General features: G+C 35.5%; 1 protein-coding gene across 1 annotated transcript; it reads left to right on the top strand.

Moving 5' to 3' along the window:
* Positions 1–6082: 6082 nt before the first annotated feature.
* On the top strand, positions 6083–27941 carry LOC136968142 (zinc finger protein 470-like). The gene is made up of 2 exons (XM_067262102.1): positions 6083–6140; positions 24825–27941. Exon 2 carries the CDS (start codon positions 24832–24834, stop codon positions 27700–27702), a length of 2871 nt encoding a protein of 956 aa, XP_067118203.1. The 5' UTR covers positions 6083–6140; positions 24825–24831; the 3' UTR covers positions 27703–27941.
* The last annotated feature ends 10 nt before the right edge of the window (positions 27942–27951 follow it).

Below are 27951 nucleotides of genomic sequence, written 5' to 3' on the forward strand. Positions count from 1 at the left end.
AAAAGAATGACGCAAGAACCTCTAAACAAAGGCCTAGTGGATATACTAAGTTTACATTCAACAAAAATGTACGGGGCATTATGAAGAGATAGCGGACATTAAAAAATTAACATTGATCTTAAAACGAGCCCGGAGCCCGAGAGCCCCGAAACGAGCCCCTCTACAAAATTCTGAGAACTGATAAAGGAGAGATTAAGAAAGAGGATAAAGCTGGGGTCTATAGGATCCCTTATGAAAACCAGCAATTAGGACGAAAACAGGAGTATATAGGGGTTACAACGAGGAACCTAGGTGTAAGAATCAAAGAGCATAAATATGATGTAAGGAAAAGTTCTAACGCAACTGTTCTGGCCCAGATGGCCCAGGCCGAAGGATCCGTCGTTGATGGGAAGAGGCGGATATCGTCAAACAAATATATCCTTCAACTTTAGCAAAGACGACGGAAAAAATAGAAATATACAAGAGTAGACTCGATAACAGATGCATTAACGCCAGGGACGCTGAGGGATAGCGTCAGCTTGGAAGTTTGCAATTAAGAGACTTACAAATGGCTCATGATTTGCGATGTGTTTCGTATTTGGAGAACTTTAATATTTTATTATCTGTTAAATGATGTTAGCGTGTACTAATAACCTTGGTATTGTTATGTGTTTGTTAGTTTACATTTATGTATTTTTTGCGCTTTAATTCTAATTTTAGTTAGTTGCTCCGTTGTCAGTTTTTTGAATTTAAATATTTTGTGTTCCATTCTTTGGAATTATTTTTGTTCGTCAGTCAAACCTGAGAATGATCTATGGAATAGATCGAAAACGTTAGTTTTCTTAATTAAAAATTCCCTCAGCAACTTATAAGGTGGTAGTTATTGGAGTATATAAATTATGTCTTTGTTAAGAAAATTTTTTCAAATTAAGAATGAGAGGTAGGTTGATAGAGGTAGAAGGTTGAGTAAGAACAGAACATGTTTTAACTTTTATGAGAATTTATATTTTGAAAATAAAAGTTTAAAAAATGTATTTTGCTGAGTAAACATCATTATCACCTTATTTGCTAGTTAAAAAAATCCTTGAAATGAAATGCCGAGGTTAGTTGTGAGATAAAATCTCTGTAATGTCCGTCACGGATAAAGAAATGGGTAATTTACATCGAAGGTTGTTATACCGAGTACTGTTTTCTTAATAAAAAGGCGTAAAGCATCATTCCGACTAATTAGAAATAGAAAATATTGTATTTTTAATAATGAATTCATAAATCTTCCTGAATGAGAAGCTCGTGTTGATCAAAGAAAGAGGGAGTGTTTACAATGTTAAACTAACGTTATGACATCATTTTAAATTACATCTTACTTTACGAACACAACGTATAATACAAATCTTTCAAAGATATTTGCAAAGAAAATTCATGAAGACCTTGCGATGAGGCGCGCGAACCATGATGGTTCGCGCCTCATTAGCGGGTTAGCCAGGTGTTTTCATGGTTTTTTTCTTCACGTGTTTAACACTTAAATAGGGCAGATCACCTAAATGTTTCATTACCTTTCTTCATCAATCAAATCTAATTCCTTTATTTCATAAAGTAAGATAAACTTTGAAGTAAGAGAATTGGATTTACAGTGACCTTGTAATTTTGTAATGTTGATGTTGTAATGTTATAAATTACACAATTTTTTCAGAATTATTTTATGTAATAAAGATTTAATTATAAAAACACTCGCTTAGAATGTTGCTGGTTTTGTCTGAATATAGGCCTATACTACATACAACTTCGTTTTTTTTGAAATAATCATTGCATCGTCACTTGTTTCGAGGAATGAAAGGTATGCAATGTTACTATTCCAGTTATTGAATTTTCTTCATTTACATATTATTAAATTTAAGAATAATTTGCATTTAAAATGGCTATCGAGTAACTTTGATCCAGTGACATTGTCAATGGTCAAAGTCAGTATCGTTGAAGTAAGTGGTATTGAATTCAAGCCAAACTAAGAAATGAGTTTCCGTTGTTCAACAATATTGTGTCTGTTTCTGGCTGTTTCTGGTCAACATCTAAAACTTAATTAACTAGTCGAGTTTAAGATATTCAATCGAAATTAATGAAATTAATAATAAATGAGTTCAATCAATCAAATGAAACTTTAAAAAATTGAACTTTACTTTGTAATTTTGGCTCTATTTTCTGAATTTATAAATGTTTAATGAGATTTCTTTTAAATATTCTTAATTAAAAGATTTTAAAACCAGTTCGACTTTTAATTTTCCATATATTTTAAGGAGTTGTTCCTTGAAGAGCGAATCACCGTGCTCACCCACTGCTCCATTATGGGCTTGCTGAAAAGGGCCTCTTATTGCCTATTGAACGGAAAGAGTTAAAAAAAAACAAGCTTTTCGTAACTATCCATGAAACCTCTACAGTTCCTGTTATTTAAAATTTAGAAAAAATTATCTTAACCGGAAAACTTTCTAATGTTAATAAAAATAAGTAAAAAGTGGAGTCGTCATCTTACATTATACATGGTAGCCCCTCTACCTTAATCCACCAAAATTTAATAGCATCAATCCCCCTAATACATGAACCTCTCAGTAAAATTTCAGAAATTTTCGACAAAAAGCACAGGAGTTATTAAGCTTCAAACAGGACATACAAGACTAGATAGAATAACAAATGCAGAAATTAATTTTAAAAATGAGGATTTCAGAGGAAATTCATACACTAAAATGGCATGGACATCATCAGAAAATAAAGAAAGATCGATTACCATGAAAAATATTTTGAAATAAACATACTAATAATTAGATAGATGGGCATAATCAAGATTAACGTAGAGAAGAGAGGAAAAAACTGTTAGGACTAGAAAGAAGGGAATTGATCGATCGATAGAAACAAAATGGAGGACATTTACATTTCTATCCGCAGTAACTGGACAGGGAACGAGGCATAAACAATAAAAGTTCTGAACAATAGGCACTTACGGAAACATAAAAATCGCCATTGTTTGAAGTAGACTATTGTTAGAGATTACGGTGATTTTCATGTTCCCGTTAGTGGCCGTTGTTCGGAGATTTGACAATCTATATCTTGTTCTTTGTCCATTTATTGCCGGTAGAAATACAAATATCCTTCATATGCCATTATATATTCTGAGGGAATATTTTTGATAGATGCTCCTGTGTAACAATCTTTCTTGTATTACAATACAGTCGAGTGAGAGAGACGTACATTGTACTAAAATGTCTAACCATTCCATACAATAGCTTGTCAGTCTAAACTATTGTATGGAATAGAAGTCGGAAGTTCTTTGCCAAAGTACAACAAAAAAGTTAGAAATATTGCTCAACTGGTTACTTAGAGTATGGAATAATTTTTTTCCGGTTCGAATGTAGAACAACTTTATAATCTGAACAAGATTAATAACATTTTGTCTTCTATCCTGCTCACCACGAAGACGAGTGGTGAGGGACGGGCCCAATAAATCCGGGAAAGACCACGTTTTAAAAATTTTTGGGGAGACATTCCCCTCCTGTGATCCGTTGTTTTCCACCAAATCAAACCGATCAAAATGGTAGTTATTTGTAGGTGTTTGTAGTTTTATAGGATTTAAAATAAACACTTATAGAAATTAGATATTATTTTAATATTCGAAAACAATAAAAATACAGCTATTTATACGGATCGACGGCATAGAAATAGAATATTCAATTGTGTAATAAAGAATTAAATTACAAAGAAGTCAGTCACGCATGAGCGACCGGATTTTGAGATCCTACGCAAAATGCTACTCAAAATCTTAAAAGGTTTTGAAGGAGGTAAATTAAAATATGCGAGAATTAGCGGATACTAAAAAGAATTAAAAGAATAATTTTGTGTCACAAACAATATGGTTTATTTGAAGAAAAATATAAAGCAAACGTCATACAAAATACAAGGTAGATAAGAAAAATACAAGGTGACCACGAAGTAGTGGGCTAAGTGTATCCTTCGATATGCGAAGTTTGAAAGTGTGACGTTAAACACGAGTTTTGTCGTATTTGTGATTTCAGGAAGGCGCCTAAATACATTTTCATAATAAACTTGTATCACACATTTGAAGAAAATGGGGTCAATCATGAAGCACACTATGGTAGTGGCAACGTAAACCTAAGAAAGAAGCCAGTGTTTCCACTTCATTGGTGCCTATTCCAAGGAAGAGTCTATGATGGTTGTTGTCCTTGGAGTTTGCTCTGCCATACACAACATGTCAAAGCATTGTTCGAATTACCCGAAGATGTACCGTAGTGCTTGTACATGTTGTAAGCAATATAGGAGTAATACTCTGAAAGTTCACACACCAAAAGACGCTGATCACGGAGCAACATTTAGGGTTAGTCACGTGAAGCTTTACGTTTGTAACATCTAAATAGGAAGCAGTTTCATTGATTCCTATTTAGGGGGTGCTTCATCGGAAGTCTTTCCGATAGGCATCTCCTCTCGGCAAATCACCCACTTGTTGCATTGTCATGTAAAAACAAGCAATATGCTACTTTTTTACATATTTCTTCCCAGTGGGCACTAAAAGGGATTTTATTTTCAAATCCATCGTGGCAAACTCACGATGAGTCCCTCACCACCCGGCCATCTCACTGTGGTGGCCGGGTTGTGAGGCTCAAAGCCTGAAATATCCTAGACGGATAACCCCCGAAAAATTCCTGGGGGTTTTTTGACTGCCCGGATTCGAATAGACTGGCACCTTAATCGTTCAGCCATCGTTAGCTTTGACAGGCTGGTGCGGTTGACATATCAAGTGATCGACTTCATTGAAGGTTACACCCATCAGTAATGACAAAATTCTGGTATAATTACCCAAATAAAATTACATAAAAGTCTATCGGATGGCTGAAGAAATTCGGTTCCTACAGGACAGAAGAAAATCAGGACTCGGATATTTATGCCGTCTGCTGTCACCCTGGAGAACAGGACTTTAGTTTTGCTCCAGATAATCAATCAGACTCTAATACAGGCATGACAAATGCGGCTCCGAGAGCCGCATGCGGCTCTTTTTGAGTTACATGCGGCTCTTGCTGAAAGTGTTAATTTCTGTTTTTTATTATTATTTTTACGATTTTATTTTTATAATTTTGTGAAAATATGTTTATTTAAAAAATTCAATATTTGTTTTATATTATATTTATATTATATAATAAAATCGCACTCCTTACCATACTATCCGCCACGACAGTACAGAACTGCGGCTCCCATGCATTTTTCAAAACCTACATTGCGGCTCCCACTGAACTCTTGCTTGCCCACCCCTGCTCTAATATGTCAGATCCTGTTCATTAACTGGGTAATCCTATTGTTGGCTTGTTTGAACACATGATGGAATTGAAAAAAAGTCTTTTTACTGTTAACAAGGCGGAAAAGTTTTTAAAACCTCTTGAAAATATATTGTTTATTAGATATTTCAAATTTAATAAAGTAATCAGAAATTGTTTCTAAATTATTTCTAAATATGCAAGTTTAAAAATGTATAAATAATGTACAAATAGAGCGAAGAAACATTCAAAAATTGACAAAAATCACTTCATCGGTACTCAGAAAGAAGTCAATAGATATAAATAACAACTAATTATTTTTTTCAATTATTCAATTATTTTTAAACTTATTAGGTATAATTTTAAGCCAAGTAAAACAATACAGTCAACCTAGTTTGTCGGTATCCGAATAAACTAAAAGTAGTAAGGTATTGAAATAAAAGTCTAAAATTCCATCAGCCCACCAATGGTCGAGTGGATAGAACCACTGGCCGCTTGGTAGTGGGTTCGCACCTGGCCAACGGGCTAGCCACGTGGAGTTTTCCGAGTTTTCTTCACGTTTGTAACACCTAATAGGGAGCAATTTCCAGTAGAAAGTCCTCCCGCGAGGCATCTTCGTCGGCAGTGTCGCGTTGCCGTAACCAAATAAACCAATTCTAAAATTTCATACTGAAAATGTATTTTTTTTTTAATGACTAGAGATAAATTAGGGTTTGCTATTTGTTATTTGTTTATTATATTATTATTTTTATTATACAACATTATGTAATTGTTGCAGATTCGAAACGAAAGAGGGCGTAAATGTCAGTTTCGAAATGGTCGATTCAGCGTCGAGAGGCTCAACTCGTATTAAAAGTAGGCTATTTGTTTTTTATATTATTGTTGATTGCATTAATTTTAGCGTAAAACAGCTGTACTTTAGATCGACGAATATATAAACGCCCAAGATAAAGTTAATTAGAAGTTTTCTTAAAAAGAATCCATTGACTGCACCCAAATTTTCATTATAATTGAATTAATTATAGTTTTCATTGCCGTGTTATTAATTCACATTCATAAAAGCCTTTATAATTCGGTTGTTATTCGTGCATTAAAATGATTGAGTTTAATTAATATGATATTTTTCACACAATGCAATAAAACATCCTAATTTTGTAAGTTGTGGGCTTTAACAATTGGGTTAATGTTACCTATGGTTCCAAAATGGCGGCTCGTCTCTGATTCCAGCAAATAGAAGAAAGGAAACAGTGGGGTCGCGCGTTCTAACCTAACCTATTCTAATAATTTTGTTGGTAATAATTATGGTAATTTATTAGAATAGGTTAGGTTAGAACGTGCAACCCCACTGTTTCCTTTCTTCTATTTGCTGGAATCAAAGATGAGCCGCCATGTTGGAACCATAGGTAACATTAACAAAAAGTGCTAGAAATACATGAAATTTCATTGCAGAGTTAAGTTTAAATTTTATACATTTCTAGAAAGTGATGTTTATAACATTGAAAATGCTATTTTATCTTTACTGTATGTTGTTCCTGCTTTTATGTACAGAAGTAACTTGGATGTTGCTAGTGACCGAGTGGATAAAACCACCAAACGCGGTCGATCTGGGGTTCGTGCCTTGCCGACAAACTGTCGGCAAGGCGCAAACCCAAGACCGACCGTTACGTTTGTAACACTTAAATAGAGACTGGTTTCCAGTAAGACTTGTCCGGGAGACGACAGATTGCCCACATCGTGTTGTCATAATCAAATAAACGTAATTTTGGATGATGATTGATGGATGTTCGATTGTATTGATGCGGTTTTGAAATAAAATTACTATCTTTTTCTACAATAAAAGAAGTTTTCTTTTTGTTGCGTAAAGAATACGTGTCTAATTATGCTGATTTAACTATAAAATTTTCTCGAGTGAAATTAAAAATTGGTTTTCTGAAAATCGTAGCTATTATGATATTGTTATTCGACTTCTTTAATCGACAGTAAACGATGTTAGAATGTTAACTTTGTGTTTATGTACGTACGCATGGTATATGAGTAGTTGAGAATAACAAACCTAAAGGTTGAATAATCTGATGTATTTACAAGGGATTATCTATTAAGTGTACAATTTTTGAGTCATTTTTGACTCCTCCCTCCCTCCCTCCCTCCCTGTTGCATGTAATAATGTAATTTTCACAAACCTTTCCCCTTTAATTGTGTGTGTTCAATATTTTATAGTCCTCTGACATTGAAAAAATTACTTCAAAAAGTTTACTGCAAATATTTTGTAAATTACAGTTTGTTTAAATGAAGGTGAAGCACTTACACCAATAAACACATAAAATAATGAAGAAATGCAACTGTCTTTTAATGTTATGCTAATTCTAATTAACCAAAATTCACATAAGTATTCATATAGTATGATATATATTTATATATCAGATGCTTTTTCTCTCCATTGTAGATAATTAAACATTTGATTAAACATAACAAAGAACAATATACTTTCAACAATGTGTTACTGTCTTCCTTATGTCTGTACACAAAAGATTTGAATCTTTTGATTAATTAATTAGTAAAATGCTAAAAGACAGTTCCATTTCTTTATTATTTCATGATAGTTTGTTCACATGACTATAGTAAGTAGGGTTATAAGAAATTCGTATGCCAGTAATACCACTAAAAAGTCCACATAATAAATGTCTAGATACCCTCCCTCGTTATTTACGACGACGATCATTTTGCAACCCTCCTCCCTCTCTTAAACTGTGAAAATAATTAATGGACAGTCCCAAATCAAAACATGAATTATCATCATCATGTAATCAAGTTAGTGATGACTTGACAAAACTTAGCTTTCCTTTCAAATTACATACTTTTGAAAGTCTATAACTTTCATTTCACGTATTTAAAAATAGAAAGAATATTTTTGTTAATATAATAAAACAAAATATTAAGCAATTGTTTTTATTGTATAGTTTATAATCCGTATTTTGATTTTACTTTTTAAAATTTGCTTCTTTTGTAGAGAAATATATCATATTTGAAATTTTAGGTAGATCAATATTAATAGTATCGATAGTATAAGTAATACATTCTAAACTACATTATTTTCTTGCAAATTGCTCTATAATTATTCTCTTTTAGTAGGAATTTTAATATTTATACATAACAGTAATCAAGATATTTATAACTATTCTGATTTTTTGTAATAAAAACTATAGCACTGTATTTTACTATGACTTTATTTATATGAGAAATTACAATTGCAAAAGAGAGAAAAAAGTTATATGAAATATGATTAATGCATTTATAATCCTTATAAGATTAATCTCACGGAACAAATGTATTTTGTCAATATTAATCTTACTGCAAAAATATGGATATAATTAAGGTTTTCAATAACCAATTAAAAAAAATTGATATGTTTTCTTGATAGCTATTTAAAAAAATATACAAGATAATCAAAGTATATTTTTCAATGTGTCAAATAAGTTAAAAGGTAATTGCCAAATGATAGATTTGAATTGCTGACCTCAGTTCAAATGTAGAAGTGGCTGTTAACATCATTGCTTTTTCCACGATGATATCTACATTTGTTTAACAGGTTTTTCCTGTATTTTGTATTATTTAGACGTTTTTACAAACCAATATCCACTGTACATTTTAAATTTATACATAAGAAACAGTTAAAACTGGAAATAGATATTGATAATATTTTAGAGTTAGAATAGTATTATATTTTCCAATTTTGACATTTCCAAATTATAGAGATGTACTAGTACTGGGTAATTAATATTTATTTACAAGCTTTTATTTGACTGCTGCAGGAGAACTAGTGGACACCTGGAGATTACTAAAACATTATCATGTAAAGCATTTACTATCATTAAATAACTGTGCATGAACATCATTCTAGAATGTGGAAGCACTATGCAGTAGCATCTTTTTCCAAATGTGGCATCATCACAGTTCTCAACTTGTGACTGTGCTCATATTGCAACTTGTATGGAAATATTGTAGTTAACAATAACAGTACAGTAATAGTGTTGATGGTGGAAGGCAGACATTAAATTACCATACAAGCAAGAGATTGCATGCTAACCTGATGTCAACCAAGCCAACGAATCAACAGAATGGTGTCACTGACATAGATCATTTTGAATGCCAAAGTTAAAGGAAATGTTTTTAGATATGTTGCAGAAAAACTAACAAATTGATATGTTAATGTAAACATGAGACAGATATGTTACTTTCCTGTGTAAAGACTTAAAGAAATAAGCTTGTATCCTTGGGGGATGCATTATGCTCAAAGCCTTCTGTGCAAGGACTGCAATGGATGAATGGAATTTTCAGAATCCAGGATACCTAGATATTCTACAAAGAATCATTTAGTATGATGGAGCTATGTTTCATGTAGGAGGATTTGTAAACTGCATAACTTTAATTATTGGGTTTCCAATGATTACACATGCATGTCACACAAAGATCAACAATTTGTTATTGATAAAAGTTGAAGTCGTGCCATTAATGTGCATATGATGTGAGATTAGGGATTTCATTCTACTTTGTATCTACATCCGCAGAAAAACAATGAATATAGTGTTACTTGAATGTGTTAAAAATATCCTATTGTAAGCTCTTGGGAGAACAAGTACAGCCTACCTTTAGTCCAGATTATAGTATTTTATATCTATCTGTTTAATTAGCCTAATATGTTTAATTCCATCTTGATAATTTGTATACAAAGTTGATAAATTATTAAGATAGAAATTATTACTAAGATTATTCATCTTGTAGATACAGAGGATGTGAAAGGTTGAGATAGTTTCTGAACACAGGTCACACTTTTTACCTGATGTAAAAAGAATCTGTCCATGGTATGTCAATATATTATCGAGTCTAATTTGAGCAAGAAAGGTTTTAAATTTGTACCCAATATGGGTAAAGAATAAGTTGTTCTTGCTAGAGAAGTCTAATAAAATATCATATGTGTTAGGAAGAGAGATGTTTTCTTTGAAGGTCAGAAGCAACTGATTTATTAATCATGTTTTTGGTATGGGTTTTAAGTAACATTTTCCTTAATGTGTCTTCTTGCAAGAAGGCTGATAGACATAAACCATACTGATTTAGAATTTCAGAAAGCCTAGCCCATCAGTTTTTGTTTACTTTTCCACAGCTCAATTTATTTTAACAAACGTATTAAAGGTTGTAATGAGCTGTTGATTGTTAATAATCTGATTATAAATTTGACAATCCTCAGTACTGTAATAGTAGACATGTTTGTTCAGTTAAACTCCAATCTAATAGCTTGTTTTGAATGATTTTCAGTGTATGTGAAATATAATATTTATGCAATTTATTCTGCTTTTTGAAAAATTTACAACCACTGTGAAATATTTTCATGATTCAGGATATCTTCTAATTTAAAATTTGCAGTTAAGACTATTTACAAAAATATACATTTTAAGTTGTGAAATATGTTTATGGACGATTTTAAAAGTTAATTGTTATACCCCACTGACAATATTTATTTATGACATCTATCTTCCTTTGTAGGGATATCTTAGTGGGTGCTAGAATAACCACATTATCAGCTTGGAAATCGAGTGAATGACTTCATTGTCTATAAATATACCATCATTTCCAGTGAAAGTATTCTTGTAATCAAAAATGCAAAAGATGAAATGATAAAGAATCACTCTCGAGTAGGCCATTTCATATACAGGTAACCCCCGTATAACATGGCACTTCTATAGCACGAATTTACTCTAATATGGTTCGAGAATTGGGTAAAACCCTCATACAACATGAAATGTAATAAATTCTTACATACTTAAGTACTAATAGTTCACAAAAATTATTATTTTCGTGAACTATTAGTACTTAAGTATGTAAATTTTCTTTTCGCCTTCTGTCGATACACATGGTCCTTCTCGAAACTTGTTTCAATGTTGCCAGATCTCGACACTTCTGCTTTTGATGTTGCCAGATGTTTTTCCCTTATTCTATACTTGCTTTATTCTTCATAAGTGCTTAGCACCATATAAGGAAATTTATAAAGGTAAAGCATGGATCTGAAGATAATGCAGAAAAATGCTCAGAGAATAAGGATAACTTGCCAAGAAGAAAATGCCCTCGGTTAATAGTGCTTAGTGATGACGAAGAAAACATTGTTTAATTTATATTAATATGTATCACTTAAGAAAATTTTAATAAAGATATTTATCTTAATTATGAAAATATAATAGCATGTTTTTTAATTTTTGGGACCTAACCCCCCTTTTCATACTAGTTCTTTGTTTCGCATCACACGGCAATTTTTTTTGGAACGTAACTCCATTATACGGGAGTTACCTGTTCAAAATTTTACCTCTCTCTTGACAATGAACTTTGTTGTTTAAAAGTGCTAGAAAATAGTTTGTAAATAAAAGTAAACTATAGAAAAGCAGTTTGTTTTTTTTTAAAATACTTTGAGTTGTTTTGCACATTAAAAAGATTGTGAAACATACAGTTTAACAAGGGAAAATATTTAACCACTATTGAATAACATAAAGTTTATAACAAATAAATAGGAATAAAAGTAATAAATAAATTTGTTACAAAAATTTATTATTTTGAATGGCATGAATTATTTATACAATTTGTTTTATTTCTTGCTTAACTGTAAAGTTTAATATCAAGTATGTCCAACATTTATTAATAGTTACAGTACAGCATTGATTATCCGACTCAATTGGGGACTGGGGTTGGTCGGATAACCGAAAAGTATGAAAAAATACATTATTAGTATAGTATATTAGTATATCCCGTGTAATTAGTATATTAGTATATCACTATTAACCTACTTTACGTTGAATTTTCATTGATGTTAAGCCTAAAAAAAGTTTTTTCAAAATAATAATCGTCGCTATTGTATCATTAAAAATTATTTCTTTATTTTGCACAAAATAAATACAGTACTGTACTGTTTATTGAAAAATACAGTATAAAATAAAAAATATGTATATATTGGGGTTACATATTTTACATAAAGTAGGCCTATACATTAGAAAAAGAAGTCCAAAATTTTCTTTTGCTTCACAGCTGACCCTCGTTTTTTTGCTGCTAAATCTCGCACACGTTTTAAAAACAGCAATTGGATATCGTCGTTAAATAAAATTAAGTCTCGTTTAAATACTGGCTTCCCTTTCGTGGTCGAGCCAGTGTTGCCTGCTAAAACATGCAAAAATTTAACAAAAATAATATTAAAGTAGCCAAGACATAGCCAAATATTGTAGCACCACATCACTAGCGGACATTTGAATTTGCCGACTAGAATGTGGTCGGTTAACCGATGTGTCGGTTGATCGGGGGTCGGATAATCGATGCTCTACTGTACTTTCATTTTTGAGATATAAATTATAAATTTTGAGAATTTTTTTCGTGAAATATTTTATAACAACTAACTTTTAAATAATTTATGAATTTTAATAATTAAAATTCTCTTCAAAAATTTTTGTAAATGCTTAACTTTGAAAATAACACACAAACACCAAAAACCTGTTACAAAACACTAAACTTTACTAATACTAACATTTTCATTTATATAAAATGAATGTCATAAGGTAATGCAGAATGAAAACTGTAAAGAACATCTCTTGAAGTGTTTTGTGCAGTGTTTGTTCTGCATTACTTGATGATGATATACGGTACATTATAGACAAATTAAAACATTAGTAATAGCAAAGTTTAGTATTTCATAACTGATTTTTGGGCTTCAGTTTGAAAAAATTGTAGACAAATTCCCATTGTTGCCTGTCTGTCCATTTGTCCGGTTATCTGTCTTTTCTTAATCTCGAGAATAAGAGATACCAAGAATAATATAAAAACGTCTTTTATTTACACCCGTGGTCAGTACAATAATCAGGATTCGTATAGATTCCGATGCTCCTCGTAATCCGTTCGTACTCTTGTACGATCAATTAACACTAAAACCAGGCAGAACTCGTTGACGCGATTCCCGCGACAAAAAATAAAAGATAAACGATCAATATAAATCTACCGCGGTACAAAGAACTCTTATATCTAAAAACTAAACTACTTATGCTAACAAAATAAAAAGAGAAGAAGGAGAAGGATAGAGAATAGGATGAGACAAGAAGGGTACCCAAAATTGGTGAACACTCTGGTGGTGGTGGTGGCCGAAATATTTCTTTCTTGAGGGTTGAGGAAAAATGTCGTGAATATCTTCAATCAAAAACTTTCCTATAACTTTTCAGAAGTCCTGAGATCGAAATATTCAGTCTTAGCTTGACTAATGTCTCTCCAACTGATGCTAAAACAGTCTGGAGAACACTGCACTGCGTCTTCTTCCTCCGACGCCCCAGCCAAAAGTAGCTTATCCTTCCTTACTTTTACCCTCAGGGTTACCACCTTTCTTTTGTTTTCGAAGTAGGTGACTCACCACCCATATTAAGAAGCTTCTAGAAGTTGAAAGACAAAAGAATCGAGAACAAAGAAGGAAGAAAGTATAGAAATATATACATATATATTAGAAATATACAGATAAATACTGGTGTACTACCACATATGCCCCCCCTTAAGAATTATTTACCGTGGTGTAGCTTACGGTAATCCACTCTACGACCCCGTAAGTCGTACCGTTGAAGTGATGAGGGAGTTGGTTCAATTTCTCTATTATCCGTAGTCCTATGCTCGCTGTATTCGTTCCGTTGGTCATTTACTTGATCTTCGTGGGGGGCCGTTCTCAGTGTGGGCCTGATATATTCGTATATATCTTCACCCAGGTCACTAGTTGTCACTTCTTCCTCTACTACAGCAGGAACTTTGTCCATTCTTCTCTTACTAATTTCGTACATGGGGAAATGACACGGTTTCAACCGATCAACGTGTACGATCCAGGTGTTCTTTTTACAATTGTCGCTGATTTCCATGGTAACGGGACCTAGCTTACGCGTTATTCTATATGGGCCTAAGTACTTGGCCGAAAATTTTCCGTGACTCTTATTTCTCCCCTTCCGCAACAACCATACACGTTGTCCTACATTCCAATCAATAAGATTCCTTCTCTGGTTAATACATCCCCGGGTATAGGAATTCCGTTTCCTACCTAGCTCGTATGCAGCCTTACGTATAGCATTTAATCTGTCTTTAAAGTCCGTGTTGAAACGCTCCCCCCCGTCATCATCCGGCGATTCAACAGGAAAGGCTACAGGAAAATGAGGGTCAAACCCATAGAGTAAGAAGGCTGGGGATTCGTTGGTAGAGGTATGGGTTGCATTATTATAAGCAAATAACGCAGGTGACAAAAAATCGTCCCAGTTACGGTTGTCACCTTGTGAAATGCGGGCTATGGTACTGGTGATTGTTTTGTTGAAGCGCTCACAAATGGAGTTGGCGCACGGTCGATAAGCTGTTGTCACGTTGTGTTTTATTTTCAATAGACTACAAACATCCTGGAATGTTTTGGAAGTGAAATTACTCCCACGGTCGGAGATTAATATGCTAGGACAACCGTATCTACAAACAATATGATTAAATATGACATCAGCAACGCTTTGGGCGGATTGGTCTTTGATCGGTACTGCTTCCGCAAAGCGAGTATAAACGTCTATCATTGAGAAAATATAACGATTTTCGTTCTGTGATCTTTGTAGGGGGCCGATGATATCTATCGCAAGCTTCTGAAAGGGAAAACTAGCAACCTCGGTCTCCTGAAACGGAGCACGACCGCGATGGAGGTTGTGTTTTTGGCAAATCTTACAATTACGGATGATGTGTTTCGTGTGAGCACGGAGATTCTTTATGTAATAGTAGCGATCAATCAGATGACAAGTTTTATCTAAACCGATGTGACCCGACAAAGGGGAACAATGAAACGCCCATATTAATTCATTAACTGCATCTTTCCCTACACAAACTTGTTTCCAGTGGCGGATTCCAAAACGTCCTAGTTTATTGTGAACTAATACACCACCCTCTAAAGAAAATTCCGGTGGGATATCACTATCCGCGCATATCGGGTTGGGGTCACGGTTGGAAAAATTGTGTATTAATTTCTTAAAGAAATCGTCCTCCTTTTGGGACTTGATGACCTTTTTCCATAACTCGGAATTAACAGAGGCGACATTACAAGTGCGCAAGTCACAATTAGGCCTAACCTTCTCGGGCCTTGACAATAAATCAGCGATCAAATTCCTATTACCTTTTATATGGTTGATGTTAAGATCGTAATCCGTTAGCTCTATCGACCATCGCATCAACCTTTTATTATGGTTCTTCATGCTCTTTATGAATAAAAGGGGCTTATGGTCGGAGTGAATCTCAACTGGGTGTCCCAATACGATGGGTCTAAAATGACGAAGGGACAATATAATTGCGAAACATTCCTTCTCCACGGTGGAGTAATTCAGTTCTGCTCCACTAAATTTTCTACTAAAATAACCCACTGGGGCGAAATCATTATCAATTACTTGACCTAGCACTGATCCAGCACAAATATCAGATGCATCGGTGAACAGATGAAAACGGGATGAAAAGTCAGGATGTCTCAGCAAAGGGGGGTTAGTGAGTAACATTTTAAAACGGTCAAAGCTAATTTGACAGTCGTCGCCCCAATGGAACTTGGCTTTCTTCTTTGTTAATGCTGTCAATGGTAGGGCAATATCAGAGAAGTTTGGTATGAAATTACGGAAGAAGCCTATCATCCCTAAGAAACTCCTTACGCCTTTAACGTTGTGTGGTGGTTGTAGTTCACGAATGGCACGCACATTGTCGGGGTCCGGGCGGATACCTTCACGGCTAACAATATGGCCCAAGTACTTTAACTCCCTAACGACAAATCTACTCTTCCTAGGGTGTAATTTTAAGTTGGCATTATATAGAACACTTACGACTCTGTCAAGCAGTATCATGTGCTCTTCGAAAGACTTACTAAAAAGGACAATGTCGTCTTGGAATACGTAACACCCAATGCCGATAAAGGGCGCTAGGATTTTGGACATCACGTTCTGAAAAAAACGGCCACTGTTCTTCGCTCCCTGGGGTAGACGGCACATCTGATATTTTCCCCAGGGAGTCGAAAAGGCGTATACGTGACGAACAGAAGGGTCTAGACTAACTTGAAAATAACCTGATTTTAGATCTATTATTGAGAAAAATTTGCTACCATGAAATTTGCTCATGATTTCGTCGACTCTAGCTAATGGAAATTCCTGTGGTTGAGTTATTTCATTAATAAGTCTGAGATCTAATGTCATACGTAGTTCACCATCGGCTTTTTCGACAATGTGAATAGGAGAGTTCCACTCAGAAGAACTCTCCTCAATGATACCCGCCCTTAGATACGAATCAGTTAATGATTTTAATTTTTTTAGATAACATTCCGGGATACGGTATTGACGCTTATTAATAGGGTACGAGGATTTAAATATTGGCTTGTGGGAAGGCCCTATCATCCCTTTCAGTTCTTCGATGGAGTCAGCAAAACACCCTGGATACTTACTAAGGATATCGTAAACCCTTTCCTTTTCATGAATGCCTAAACCGTCAAGTCCTTGAACTAAAATGGGGGAATTAACAAGACAGTTAACGGGTGAGATGTATCCCTTGTATCTGTTACGATTATTGTCGCTTGTTATACCCCTTCTCATGCTGTCAATAACTTCTGGGGTACTATTAATTATGTCCATCCCTAATATGGCTTCATATTCCACATGATCGGGAAACGGCATGCACGCGATGATATTAGTATGTTTACAACCATTATATATCACCCCGACTCTGATAATTCTATTACACTCGGTAACTACTCCAGTTATTCCCCGAATACCCAATTTTTCTTCATCTATGGTTACTTTACGTACGGAAGTTTTAGATATTTGCTTTAATATACCTGAATTTATCAAAGACCTTTCTGCTCCAGTGTCTATAAGGAGTGTAATATCTACATTGTCTATTCTACCTTTTATAAGTGGGAGGCCTTTTCCGGATTGGAAAACTTGGGTGGCCAAATATAAACTCAACTCAGGGGCGCTGTGTTGGCCATCATGACACCCCTCTATTAGTTTAAATTCCCCCTTCCGCGGGATGAACACTCACGAGCAAAATGTCCCCGGTGCCCGCAAACATAGCATTTTCTATTAGTATTTCTGTGATCCCTATCCTTATACCCGGCGAGCTTTTCAACAGCCTCCGTTAGGGCTTCAATTTTTTTTTCTAGCTTGTCGATTCTATTTTCGCGCTCAATGTTAGATACAGAGATACTATCCGGTCCGCCACTGATCGGTTTTACGTCCTCCTCCGTTACAGTATAAACCCCTTTACGTTCGCTCAGGTTGCTACAATCTAATTCTATTCTCTCTTCAATTTCTGAAAATTCGAATGCCTCCTCCAAAGTTTTTGGAGACCGCCTTAACACATTCCCTCTTATTCTTCCGTTTAATCCTAAAACGAATCTTTCCCTAATTATATCGTCGCGTAATGCGTCTATCTTAGAATGATCCTTTACGGCACGGGACAATAGAGTTTTGGTCCGTATAGTGAAGTCTGTTACAGATTCGCTCGTGCCCTGTCTTAAGTTTAATAGTTGATCCAATACATTCTTTTCCCCAGCTCTTTTTTCAAAACACTTTGTTAAGTCCCGTCTAATATCTTCGTACGAATACGGATATTGTTCTAGTAAACAAAAGAAGGTATTAAGAGGTTCCCCCTTTAGCCTGGCCTGTAATACCGCTATTTTTACTCTATTGTCCCATCCTGCTAGGGTAGCGATGTTTTCGATGGTTTTAAAAAACTGCTTAATATTAATGGAGTCACTTTGGGTGCCAGAAAACATGGGGATCATCCCTAAAAATCCCGTTACGACTAACGGGGGATTGCTAGTGACCCCGTTACCATGGATCGTGCTTTCTACATGATCGTTAGTAGCCATAATAAAAGAAAAACTCGCGGCCAACTTACGAATTTAAACAAATTAAAATACTCGAACAAAACGAGCGTTCTGCTGGTATAGTACCGATGAGGAGACTTATAGACGGAATCCTGTCGCGGACGCCATTTTGTTGAGACACGCACGTGGTGATTTATGATCTAACAAAGAGATACCAAGAAATAAAATAAAAACGTTTTTTATTTACACCCGTGGTCTGTACAATAATCAGGATTCTTATAGATTCCGATGCTCCTCGTAATCCGTTCGTACTCTTGTACGATCAATTAACACTAAACCCAGACAGAACTCGTTGACGCGATTCCCGCGACAAAAAATAAAAGATAAACGATCAATATAAATCTACCGCGGTACAAAGAAGTCTTATATCTAAAAACTAAACTACTTATGCTAACAAAATAAAAAGAGAAGAAGGAGAAGGATAGAGAATAGGATGAGACAAGAAGGGTACCCAAAATTGGTGAACACTCTGGTGGTGGTGGTGGCCGAAATATTTCTTTCTTGAGGGTTGAGGAAAAATGTCGTGAATATCTTCAATCAAAAACTTTCCTATAACTTTCGAGAAGTCCTGAGATCGAAACTATTCAGTCTTAGCTTGACTAATGTCTCTCCAACTGATGCTAAAACAGTCTGGAGAACACTGCACTGCGTCTTCTTCCTCCGACGCCCCAGCCAAAAGTAGCTTATCCTTCCTTACTTTTACCCTCAGGGTTACCACCTTTCTTTTGTTTTCGAAGTAGGTGACTCACCACCCATATTAAGAAGCTTCTAGAAGTTGAAAGACAAAAGAATCGAGAACAAAGAAGGAAGAAAGTATAGAAATATATACATATATATTAGAAATATACAGATAAATACTGGTGTACTACCACATATGCCCCCCCCTTAAGAATTATTTACCGTGGTGTAGCTTACGGTAATCCACTCTACGACCCCGTAAGTCGTACCGTTGAAGTGATGAGGGAGTTGGTTCAATTTCTCTATTATCCGTAGTCCTATGCTCGCTGTATTCGTTCCGTTGGTCATTTACTTGATCTTCGTGGGGGGCCGTTCTCAGTGTGGGCCTGATATATTCGTATATATCTTCACCCAGGTCACTAGTTGTCACTTCTTCCTCTACTACAGCAGGAACTTTGTCCATTCTTCTCTTACTAATTTCGTACATGGGGAAATGACACGGTTTCAACCGATCAACGTGTACGATCCAGGTGTTCTTTTTACAATTGTCGCTGATTTCCATGGTAACGGGACCTAGCTTACGCGTTATTCTATATGGGCCTAAGTACTTGGCCGAAAATTTTCCGTGACTCTTATTTCTCCCCTTCCGCAACAACCATACACGTTGTCCTACATTCCAATCAATAAGATTCCTTCTCTGGTTAATACATCCCCGGGTATAGGAATTCCGTTTCCTACCTAGCTCGTATGCAGCCTTACGTATAGCATTTAATCTGTCTTTAAAGTCCGTGTTGAAACGCTCCCCCCCGTCATCATCCGGCGATTCAACAGGAAAGGCTACAGGAAAATGAGGGTCAAACCCATAGAGTAAGAAGGCTGGGGATTCGTTGGTAGAGGTATGGGTTGCATTATTATAAGCAAATAACGCAGGTGACAAAAAATCGTCCCAGTTACGGTTGTCACCTTGTGAAATGCGGGCTATGGTACTGGTGATTGTTTTGTTGAAGCGCTCACAAATGGAGTTGGCGCACGGTCGATAAGCTGTTGTCACGTTGTGTTTTATTTTCAATAGACTACAAACATCCTGGAATGTTTTGGAAGTGAAATTACTCCCACGGTCGGAGATTAATATGCTAGGACAACCGTATCTACAAACAATATGATTAAATATGACATCAGCAACGCTTTGGGCGGATTGGTCTTTGATCGGTACTGCTTCCGCAAAGCGAGTATAAACGTCTATCATTGAGAAAATATAACGATTTTCGTTCTGTGATCTTTGTAGGGGGCCGATGATATCTATCGCAAGCTTCTGAAAGGGAAAACTAGCAACCTCGGTCTCCTGAAACGGAGCACGACCGCGATGGAGGTTGTGTTTTTGGCAAATCTTACAATTACGGATGATGTGTTTCGTGTGAGCACGGAGATTCTTTATGTAATAGTAGCGATCAATCAGATGACAAGTTTTATCTAAACCGATGTGACCCGACAAAGGGGAACAATGAAACGCCCATATTAATTCATTAACTGCATCTTTCCCTACACAAACTTGTTTCCAGTGGCGGATTCCAAAACGTCCTAGTTTATTGTGAACTAATACACCACCCTCTAAAGAAAATTCCGGTGGGATACCACTATCCGCGCATATCGGGTTGGGGTCACGGTTGGAAAAATTGTGTATTAATTTCTTAAAGAAATCGTCCTCCTTTTGGGACTTGATGACCTTGTTCCATAACTCGGAATTAACAGAGGCGACATTACAAGTGCGCAAGTCACAATTAGGCCTAACCTTCTCGGGCCTTGACAATAAATCAGCGATCAAATTCCTATTACCTTTTATATGGTTGATGTTAAGATCGTAATCCGTTAGCTCTATCGACCATCGCATCAACCTTTTATTATGGTTCTTCATGCTCTTTATGAATAAAAGGGGCTTATGGTCGGAGTGAATCTCAACTGGGTGTCCCAATACGATGGGTCTAAAATGACGAAGGGACAATATAATTGCGAAACATTCCTTCTCCACGGTGGAGTAATTCAGTTCTGCTCCACTAAATTTTCTACTAAAATAACCCACTGGGGCGAAATCATTATCAATTACTTGACCTAGCACTGATCCAGCACAAATATCAGATGCATCGGTGAACAGATGAAAACGGGATGAAAAGTCAGGATGTCTCAGCAAAGGGGGGTTAGTGAGTAACATTTTAAAACGGTCAAAGCTAATTTGACAGTCGTCGCCCCAATGGAACTTGGCTTTCTTCTTTGTTAATGCTGTCAATGGTAGGGCAATATCAGAGAAGTTTGGTATGAAATTACGGAAGAAGCCTATCATCCCTAAGAAACTCCTTACGCCTTTAACGTTGTGTGGTGGTTGTAGTTCACGAATGGCACGCACATTGTCGGGGTCCGGGCGGATACCTTCACGGCTAACAATATGGCCCAAGTACTTTAACTCCCTAACGACAAATCTACTCTTCCTAGGGTGTAATTTTAAGTTGGCATTATATAGAACACTTACGACTCTGTCAAGCAGTATCATGTGCTCTTCGAAAGACTTACTAAAAAGGACAATGTCGTCTTGGAATACGTAACACCCAATGCCGATAAAGGGCGCTAGGATTTTGGACATCACGTTCTGAAAAAAACGGCCACTGTTCTTCGCTCCCTGGGGTAGACGGCACATCTGATATTTTCCCCAGGGAGTCGAAAAGGCGTATACGTGACGAACAGAAGGGTCTAGACTAACTTGAAAATAACCTGATTTTAGATCTATTATTGAGAAAAATTTGCTACCATGAAATTTGCTCATGATTTCGTCGACTCTAGCTAATGGAAATTCCTGTGGTTGAGTTATTTCATTAATAAGTCTGAGATCTAATGTCATACGTAGTTCACCATCGGCTTTTTCGACAATGTGAATAGGAGAGTTCCACTCAGAAGAACTCTCCTCAATGATACCCGCCCTTAGATACGAATCAGTTAATGATTTTAATTTTTTTAGATAACATTCCGGGATACGGTATTGACGCTTATTAATAGGGTACGAGGATTTAAATATTGGCTTGTGGGAAGGCCCTATCATCCCTTTCAGTTCTTCGATGGAGTCAGCAAAACACCCTGGATACTTACTAAGGATATCGTAAACCCTTTCCTTTTCATGAATGCCTAAACCGTCAAGTCCTTGAACTAAAATGGGGGAATTAACAAGACAGTTAACGGGTGAGATGTATCCCTTGTATCTGTTACGATTATTGTCGCTTGTTATACCCCTTCTCATGCTGTCAATAACTTCTGGGGTACTATTAATTATGTCCATCCCTAATATGGCTTCATATTCCACATGATCGGGAAACGGCATGCACGCGATGATATTAGTATGTTTACAACCATTATATATCACCCCGACTCTGATAATTCTATTACACTCGGTAACTACTCCAGTTATTCCCCGAATACCCAATTTTTCTTCATCTATGGTTACTTTACGTACGGAAGTTTTAGATATTTGCTTTAATATACCTGAATTTATCAAAGACCTTTCTGCTCCAGTGTCTATAAGGAGTGTAATATCTACATTGTCTATTCTACCTTTTATAAGTGGGAGGCCTTTTCCGGATTGGAAAACTTGGGTGGCCAAATATAAACTCAACTCAGGGGCGCTGTGTTGGCCATCATGACACCCCTCTATTAGTTTAAATTCCCCCTTCCGCGGGATGAACACTCACGAGCAAAATGTCCCCGGTGCCCGCAAACATAGCATTTTCTATTAGTATTTCTGTGATCCCTATCCTTATACCCGGCGAGCTTTTCAACAGCCTCCGTTAGGGCTTCAATTTTTTTTTCTAGCTTGTCGATTCTATTTTCGCGCTCAATGTTAGATACAGAGATACTATCCGGTCCGCCACTGATCGGTTTTACGTCCTCCTCCGTTACAGTATAAACCCCTTTACGTTCGCTCAGGTTGCTACAATCTAATTCTATTCTCTCTTCAATTTCTGAAAATTCGAATGCCTCCTCCAAAGTTTTTGGAGACCGCCTTAACACATTCCCTCTTATTCTTCCGTTTAATCCTAAAACGAATCTTTCCCTAATTATATCGTCGCGTAATGCGTCTATCTTAGAATGATCCTTTACGGCACGGGACAATAGAGTTTTGGTCCGTATAGTGAAGTCTGTTACAGATTCGCTCGTGCCCTGTCTTAAGTTTAATAGTTGATCCAATACATTCTTTTCCCCAGCTCTTTTTTCAAAACACTTTGTTAAGTCCCGTCTAATATCTTCGTACGAATACGGATATTGTTCTAGTAAACAAAAGAAGGTATTAAGAGGTTCCCCCTTTAGCCTGGCCTGTAATACCGCTATTTTTACTCTATTGTCCCATCCTGCTAGGGTAGCGATGTTTTCGATGGTTTTAAAAAACTGCTTAATATTAATGGAGTCACTTTGGGTGCCAGAAAACATGGGGATCATCCCTAAAAATCCCGTTACGACTAACGGGGGATTGCTAGTGACCCCGTTACCATGGATCGTGCTTTCTACATGATCGTTAGTAGCCATAATAAAAGAAAAACTCGCGGCCAACTTACGAATTTAAACAAATTAAAATACTCGAACAAAACGAGCGTTCTGCTGGTATAGTACCGATGAGGAGACTTATAGACGGAATCCTGTCGCGGACGCCATTTTGTTGAGACACGCACGTGGTGATTTATGATCTAACAAAGAGATACCAAGAATAATATAAAAACGTTTTTTATTTACACCCGTGGTCAGTACAATAATCAGGATTCGTATAGATTCCGATGCTCCTCGTAATCCGCTCGTACTCTTGTACGATCAATTAACACTAAAACCAGGCAGAACTCGTTGACGCGATTCCCGCGACAAAGAAATAAAAGATAAACGATCAATATAAATCTACCGCGGTACAAAGAACTCTTATATCTAAAAACTAAACTACTTATGCTAACAAAATAAAAAGAGAAGAAGGAGAAGGATAGAGAATAGGATGAGACAAGAAGGGTACCCAAAATTGGTGAACACTCTGGTGGTGGTGGTGGCCGAAATATTTCTTTCTTGAGGGTTGAGGAAAAATGTCGTGAATATCTTCAATCAAAAACTTTCCAATTACTTTTGAGAAGTCCTGAGATCGAACTATTCAGTCTTAGCTTGACTAATGTCTCTCCAACTGATGCTAAAACAGTCTGGAGAAAACTGCACTGCGTCTTCTTCCTCCGACGCCCCAGCCAAAAGTAGCTTATCCTTCCTTACTTTTACCCTCAGGGTTACCACCTTTCTTTTGTTTTCGAAGTAGGTGACTCACCACCCATATTAAGAAGCTTCTAGAAGTTGAAGGACAAAAGAATCGAGAACAAAGAAGGAAGAAAGTATAGAAATATATACATATATATTAGAAATATACAGATAAATACTGGTGTACTACCACAGTTGCCTGTCTGTCCATTTGTCCGGTTATCTGTCTTTTCTTAATCTCGAGAATAATATTAGATAAATGAAGTTCAAGATGAAATGCGGAAAGCTTAGGAGCAGGAGACCCCAATTAACAATATATGAAATTCTGATGCAAACCAGAAGTCATGTTATTTCAATTCAAAAATTTTCTCCTGAAAAGAGTTGATAGATGATCGTTGGACTCCATTGCTAACAGAAAAGTATGATTTACAGGGTGAAGATACTACAGTACTAATTTAAAGTGGAGAGCTTATATTTTAAATTAAATTAAAAATATGATTAAAACATTGCAGCCTGGCATTGTGACAATGTCGCAATAAATAATTGTTCGTTTGGTGTTTGTATTATTTTCTGTCAACTACAACCAATTTTTATTATTGTGTACTTTAACTATGATTTAGTAATATGTAATTTTAATATATAGAAGTTTAATTTTGAATTTTTGAATTTTGCAGATATGTAATGGATGATACAAATGATGATACTCATCTCTGCCTCAGATGTAAGAAGACTATCATAGGTCTTGAAAATTATATAATTCATCGAAGACAAATGTGCATGTATCTTCTTTCATCAACTAATGAAACTTCTATGCTCAGTCCTTCAATTGAATCAGAACATAGAGAAAATCCCTACATAGTTCACCTTTCTGCAGATCATTTTTTCTCTAGTTTAGAACTTCAAAGTAAAACCACTGCTCCTAAGAATTCGATTGTGGAAACTACTGAAAGCCAGAGAATCTCTACACTTAGTGATTCATCTTTGTTTTCAGATCAAATACTAAGCAAAAATGATAATGCATCTTGCAAAATTTCAAATGTAGAAATAGATTTTCATCTCGATGTTTCTAATAGCAGTGAAGATTGCCAAAATTATTTTTATCCACCTAGATCACACACGGGTGGTAAATGGAAACCTGGGACACGACCCGACATCGATAATCGGAGACATTGGGATGTTCATTCTTATCCTCCCTCTCCTGCTGATGAAATTGATAATTATGATGAAATTTCTGTGGATACAAAAACAGAGAAATTGAAACATACCAAAGAAGATATAAACAGCACTCGATTAGAAAGTAGAAGCCCTTCAGAAACATTTCCTAAAGAAATAAATCAAAAGAAAACTATAAAAACAGATTTAATGGGAAAAAATGTTGCGAAAAGTAAATCTGAAAATAACCAGAATGATTGTAAATGTGCACCTTGCAACAAAAATTTTGAAAACAAAATGAAACTGATGATTCATCTTTTGTCTTCCGAACACCAGAATAAATTTGATAGTGTCGATCAGTGGCATAATGCTGTTTTTTGTCATCAGCAAAGTTTAGTTTATACATCACTTTTTCAATGTTTAATCTGTAGATATTTTTTCAATGATGATAATGCATTTGTGACTCATTTAAAAACGGCCTGTCACATACAAAAAGTGAAACAGTTAAAAGAACCACTTGTGTGTTTATCATGTAATTTTGAATGTCATGGAAGCAATAATTTATTTAATCATATACTTTCTAAAAAACATCAAAAACAGATATGTTGTGTGTCTCACTATCATCCCATTGTAATTAAAAACAAGTCCATGCATTGTATATGTTGTAATTGGGCCAGTAAATGTCAATTACAGGTCACACATCGTAGGCAAGAGAATGTTATTTCTAATAGTATTAACAGAGAGCAAAGTGCCAATAATAATCCTAAAAATACTCAAGTGCAAGTGCCTACTGTAGAAGAAGAAATATTATCTAATACTGAATTGTTGAACTCTGTTAATGAAGAACAATTGAAATGCACAGATTGTAATTCAAATTCTGTATCATCTATTAAATTAAATGAAGATCAGAACAGTTGTAATTCAAACCAAAGGTTATCAAAGATTAAAAATATAATAAGAAGAACAAAAATTAGAAAAAAGAAGAAAGAATCAGAATATGATAGTATTCAAATAATAAAATCTGAAAATAATGAGAAAACTAAACATAATGATAAAAAACAAATAATTAAAAAATTTTTATGTCCTTATTGCAGCAAACCTTATCCTAAACATCATCTTAAGTTTCATATTTTTACACATACTGGTGAAAAACCATTCAAATGCTATATATGTAGCAGAGGTTTTGCACAAAGGAGTACACTTCAAGTCCACATAAAAAGACATCTGGGATTGAAACGGTTTAAATGTGACAAATGTGATTTTAGGACCGTACGTAGAAGCGTATTACTTAGGCATCAAGAAATCCATAAAAGTAATAGGCCTCGTAATTGCCTTTGTGACATCTGTGGTTCTCCCCAGTTAGATCAATGGTCTCTCAAGCAACACATGAAAATCCATACAAAGAGTACTCACAAATGTACCCATTCTGGTTGTCATTTAACGTTTCGTTCTCCGAGCGAATTACTGTATCATTTACGGGTGCACACAAATGAAAGACCTTATCTTTGCGACATTTGCGGCTACTGTGGCAAGACTCCGCATCAATTGAAAAAGCACCAGAGATCACACACGGGAGAGCGTCCTTTCAAATGCAAGCATTGCAATTATTCTGCCACTCTCAGCAGCCATTTACTTCGCCACATGAGACTGCATACGGGATCAAAACCATACAAGTGTCCTTATTGTCCTTATGCTTGTAATACTCAGGAAAATATTAGAAAGCACATTTTAAAAACTAAGAAACATGCGGGTAAGAAAATGTACCCATGTAAATTTTGTGATTTTGCATGTAATGAATTTCAATATTATCGCGAACATCTGTCAAAACAACACTCCGACCAGTTTCCAAATGGAGAAAAACAAATAGACTCCTCAGTTATTGCTGGGGTATACGTAAAAGATTTTCCAAGACAAGTCGACAAAGTTGTTCCATATTCTCCAAGAAAAAAATCTCCAGAAGTTGCAAAGAAACAGAAGAAGAAGAAAGATAAACCTAATACAAGGACAGATATAAAACATCCAGAGATGGAATCTCAAAGAACTTCGATGCCAGAAACTGTAACAAATAGTGAAATTTGTGATAACGAACAGCCAGAATCAGTTTTGTACATAGAAATTCCTCCAACGAGCCTTCCACAAAACGTAAGTTCAGAAAATATATTTAAAGACATTTCCAACGAATCGAATTTAGGAACACAAGTGTCTATAGACAATTTAATCAATCGTACCGTTTCCGAATCATACACTTACTCTGACGACGGTACAGGAACCCAAATATTAGTTTCCAACGGTTTAGATTGTATTAATACAGATGATATGTCCAATTTGATCGATCCTTCCACACTTCACATAACTGATAATACAGAAAACACCATATTTATCTACGTGCCTTTCACCTAACGAATCGAAATTTATTCTCATCTTATAGCAGTTTCAGTGCAAATTTTCTTATTGATCAATCTAAAACCAAATTAAAATAAATTGGAATTATCTTAATATTTAAGTCCAGTTAGTATGTGTTTTATGTGGAAAAATTTAATGTTTTTCATCCGAAACTGCAATAAGAATTGAATTATGAAATGTCGATTTGAAATTTTATATTACCTAATAATATAACTTATATTGCAATGTAAAAGTTCAATGCCGTGT

This window comes from Centruroides vittatus, unplaced genomic scaffold (genome assembly GCF_030686945.1).
Source record: "Centruroides vittatus isolate TY-2023 unplaced genomic scaffold, ASM3068694v2 contig_1401, whole genome shotgun sequence".
NCBI lineage: Eukaryota > Metazoa > Arthropoda > Arachnida > Scorpiones > Buthidae > Centruroides > Centruroides vittatus.

Bases quoted from the DNA above. Each gene is read 5' to 3' on its own strand.
- LOC136968142 (XM_067262102.1), top strand. From the start codon at position 24,832: ATGGATGATACAAATGATGATACTCATCTCTGCCTCAGATGTAAGAAG.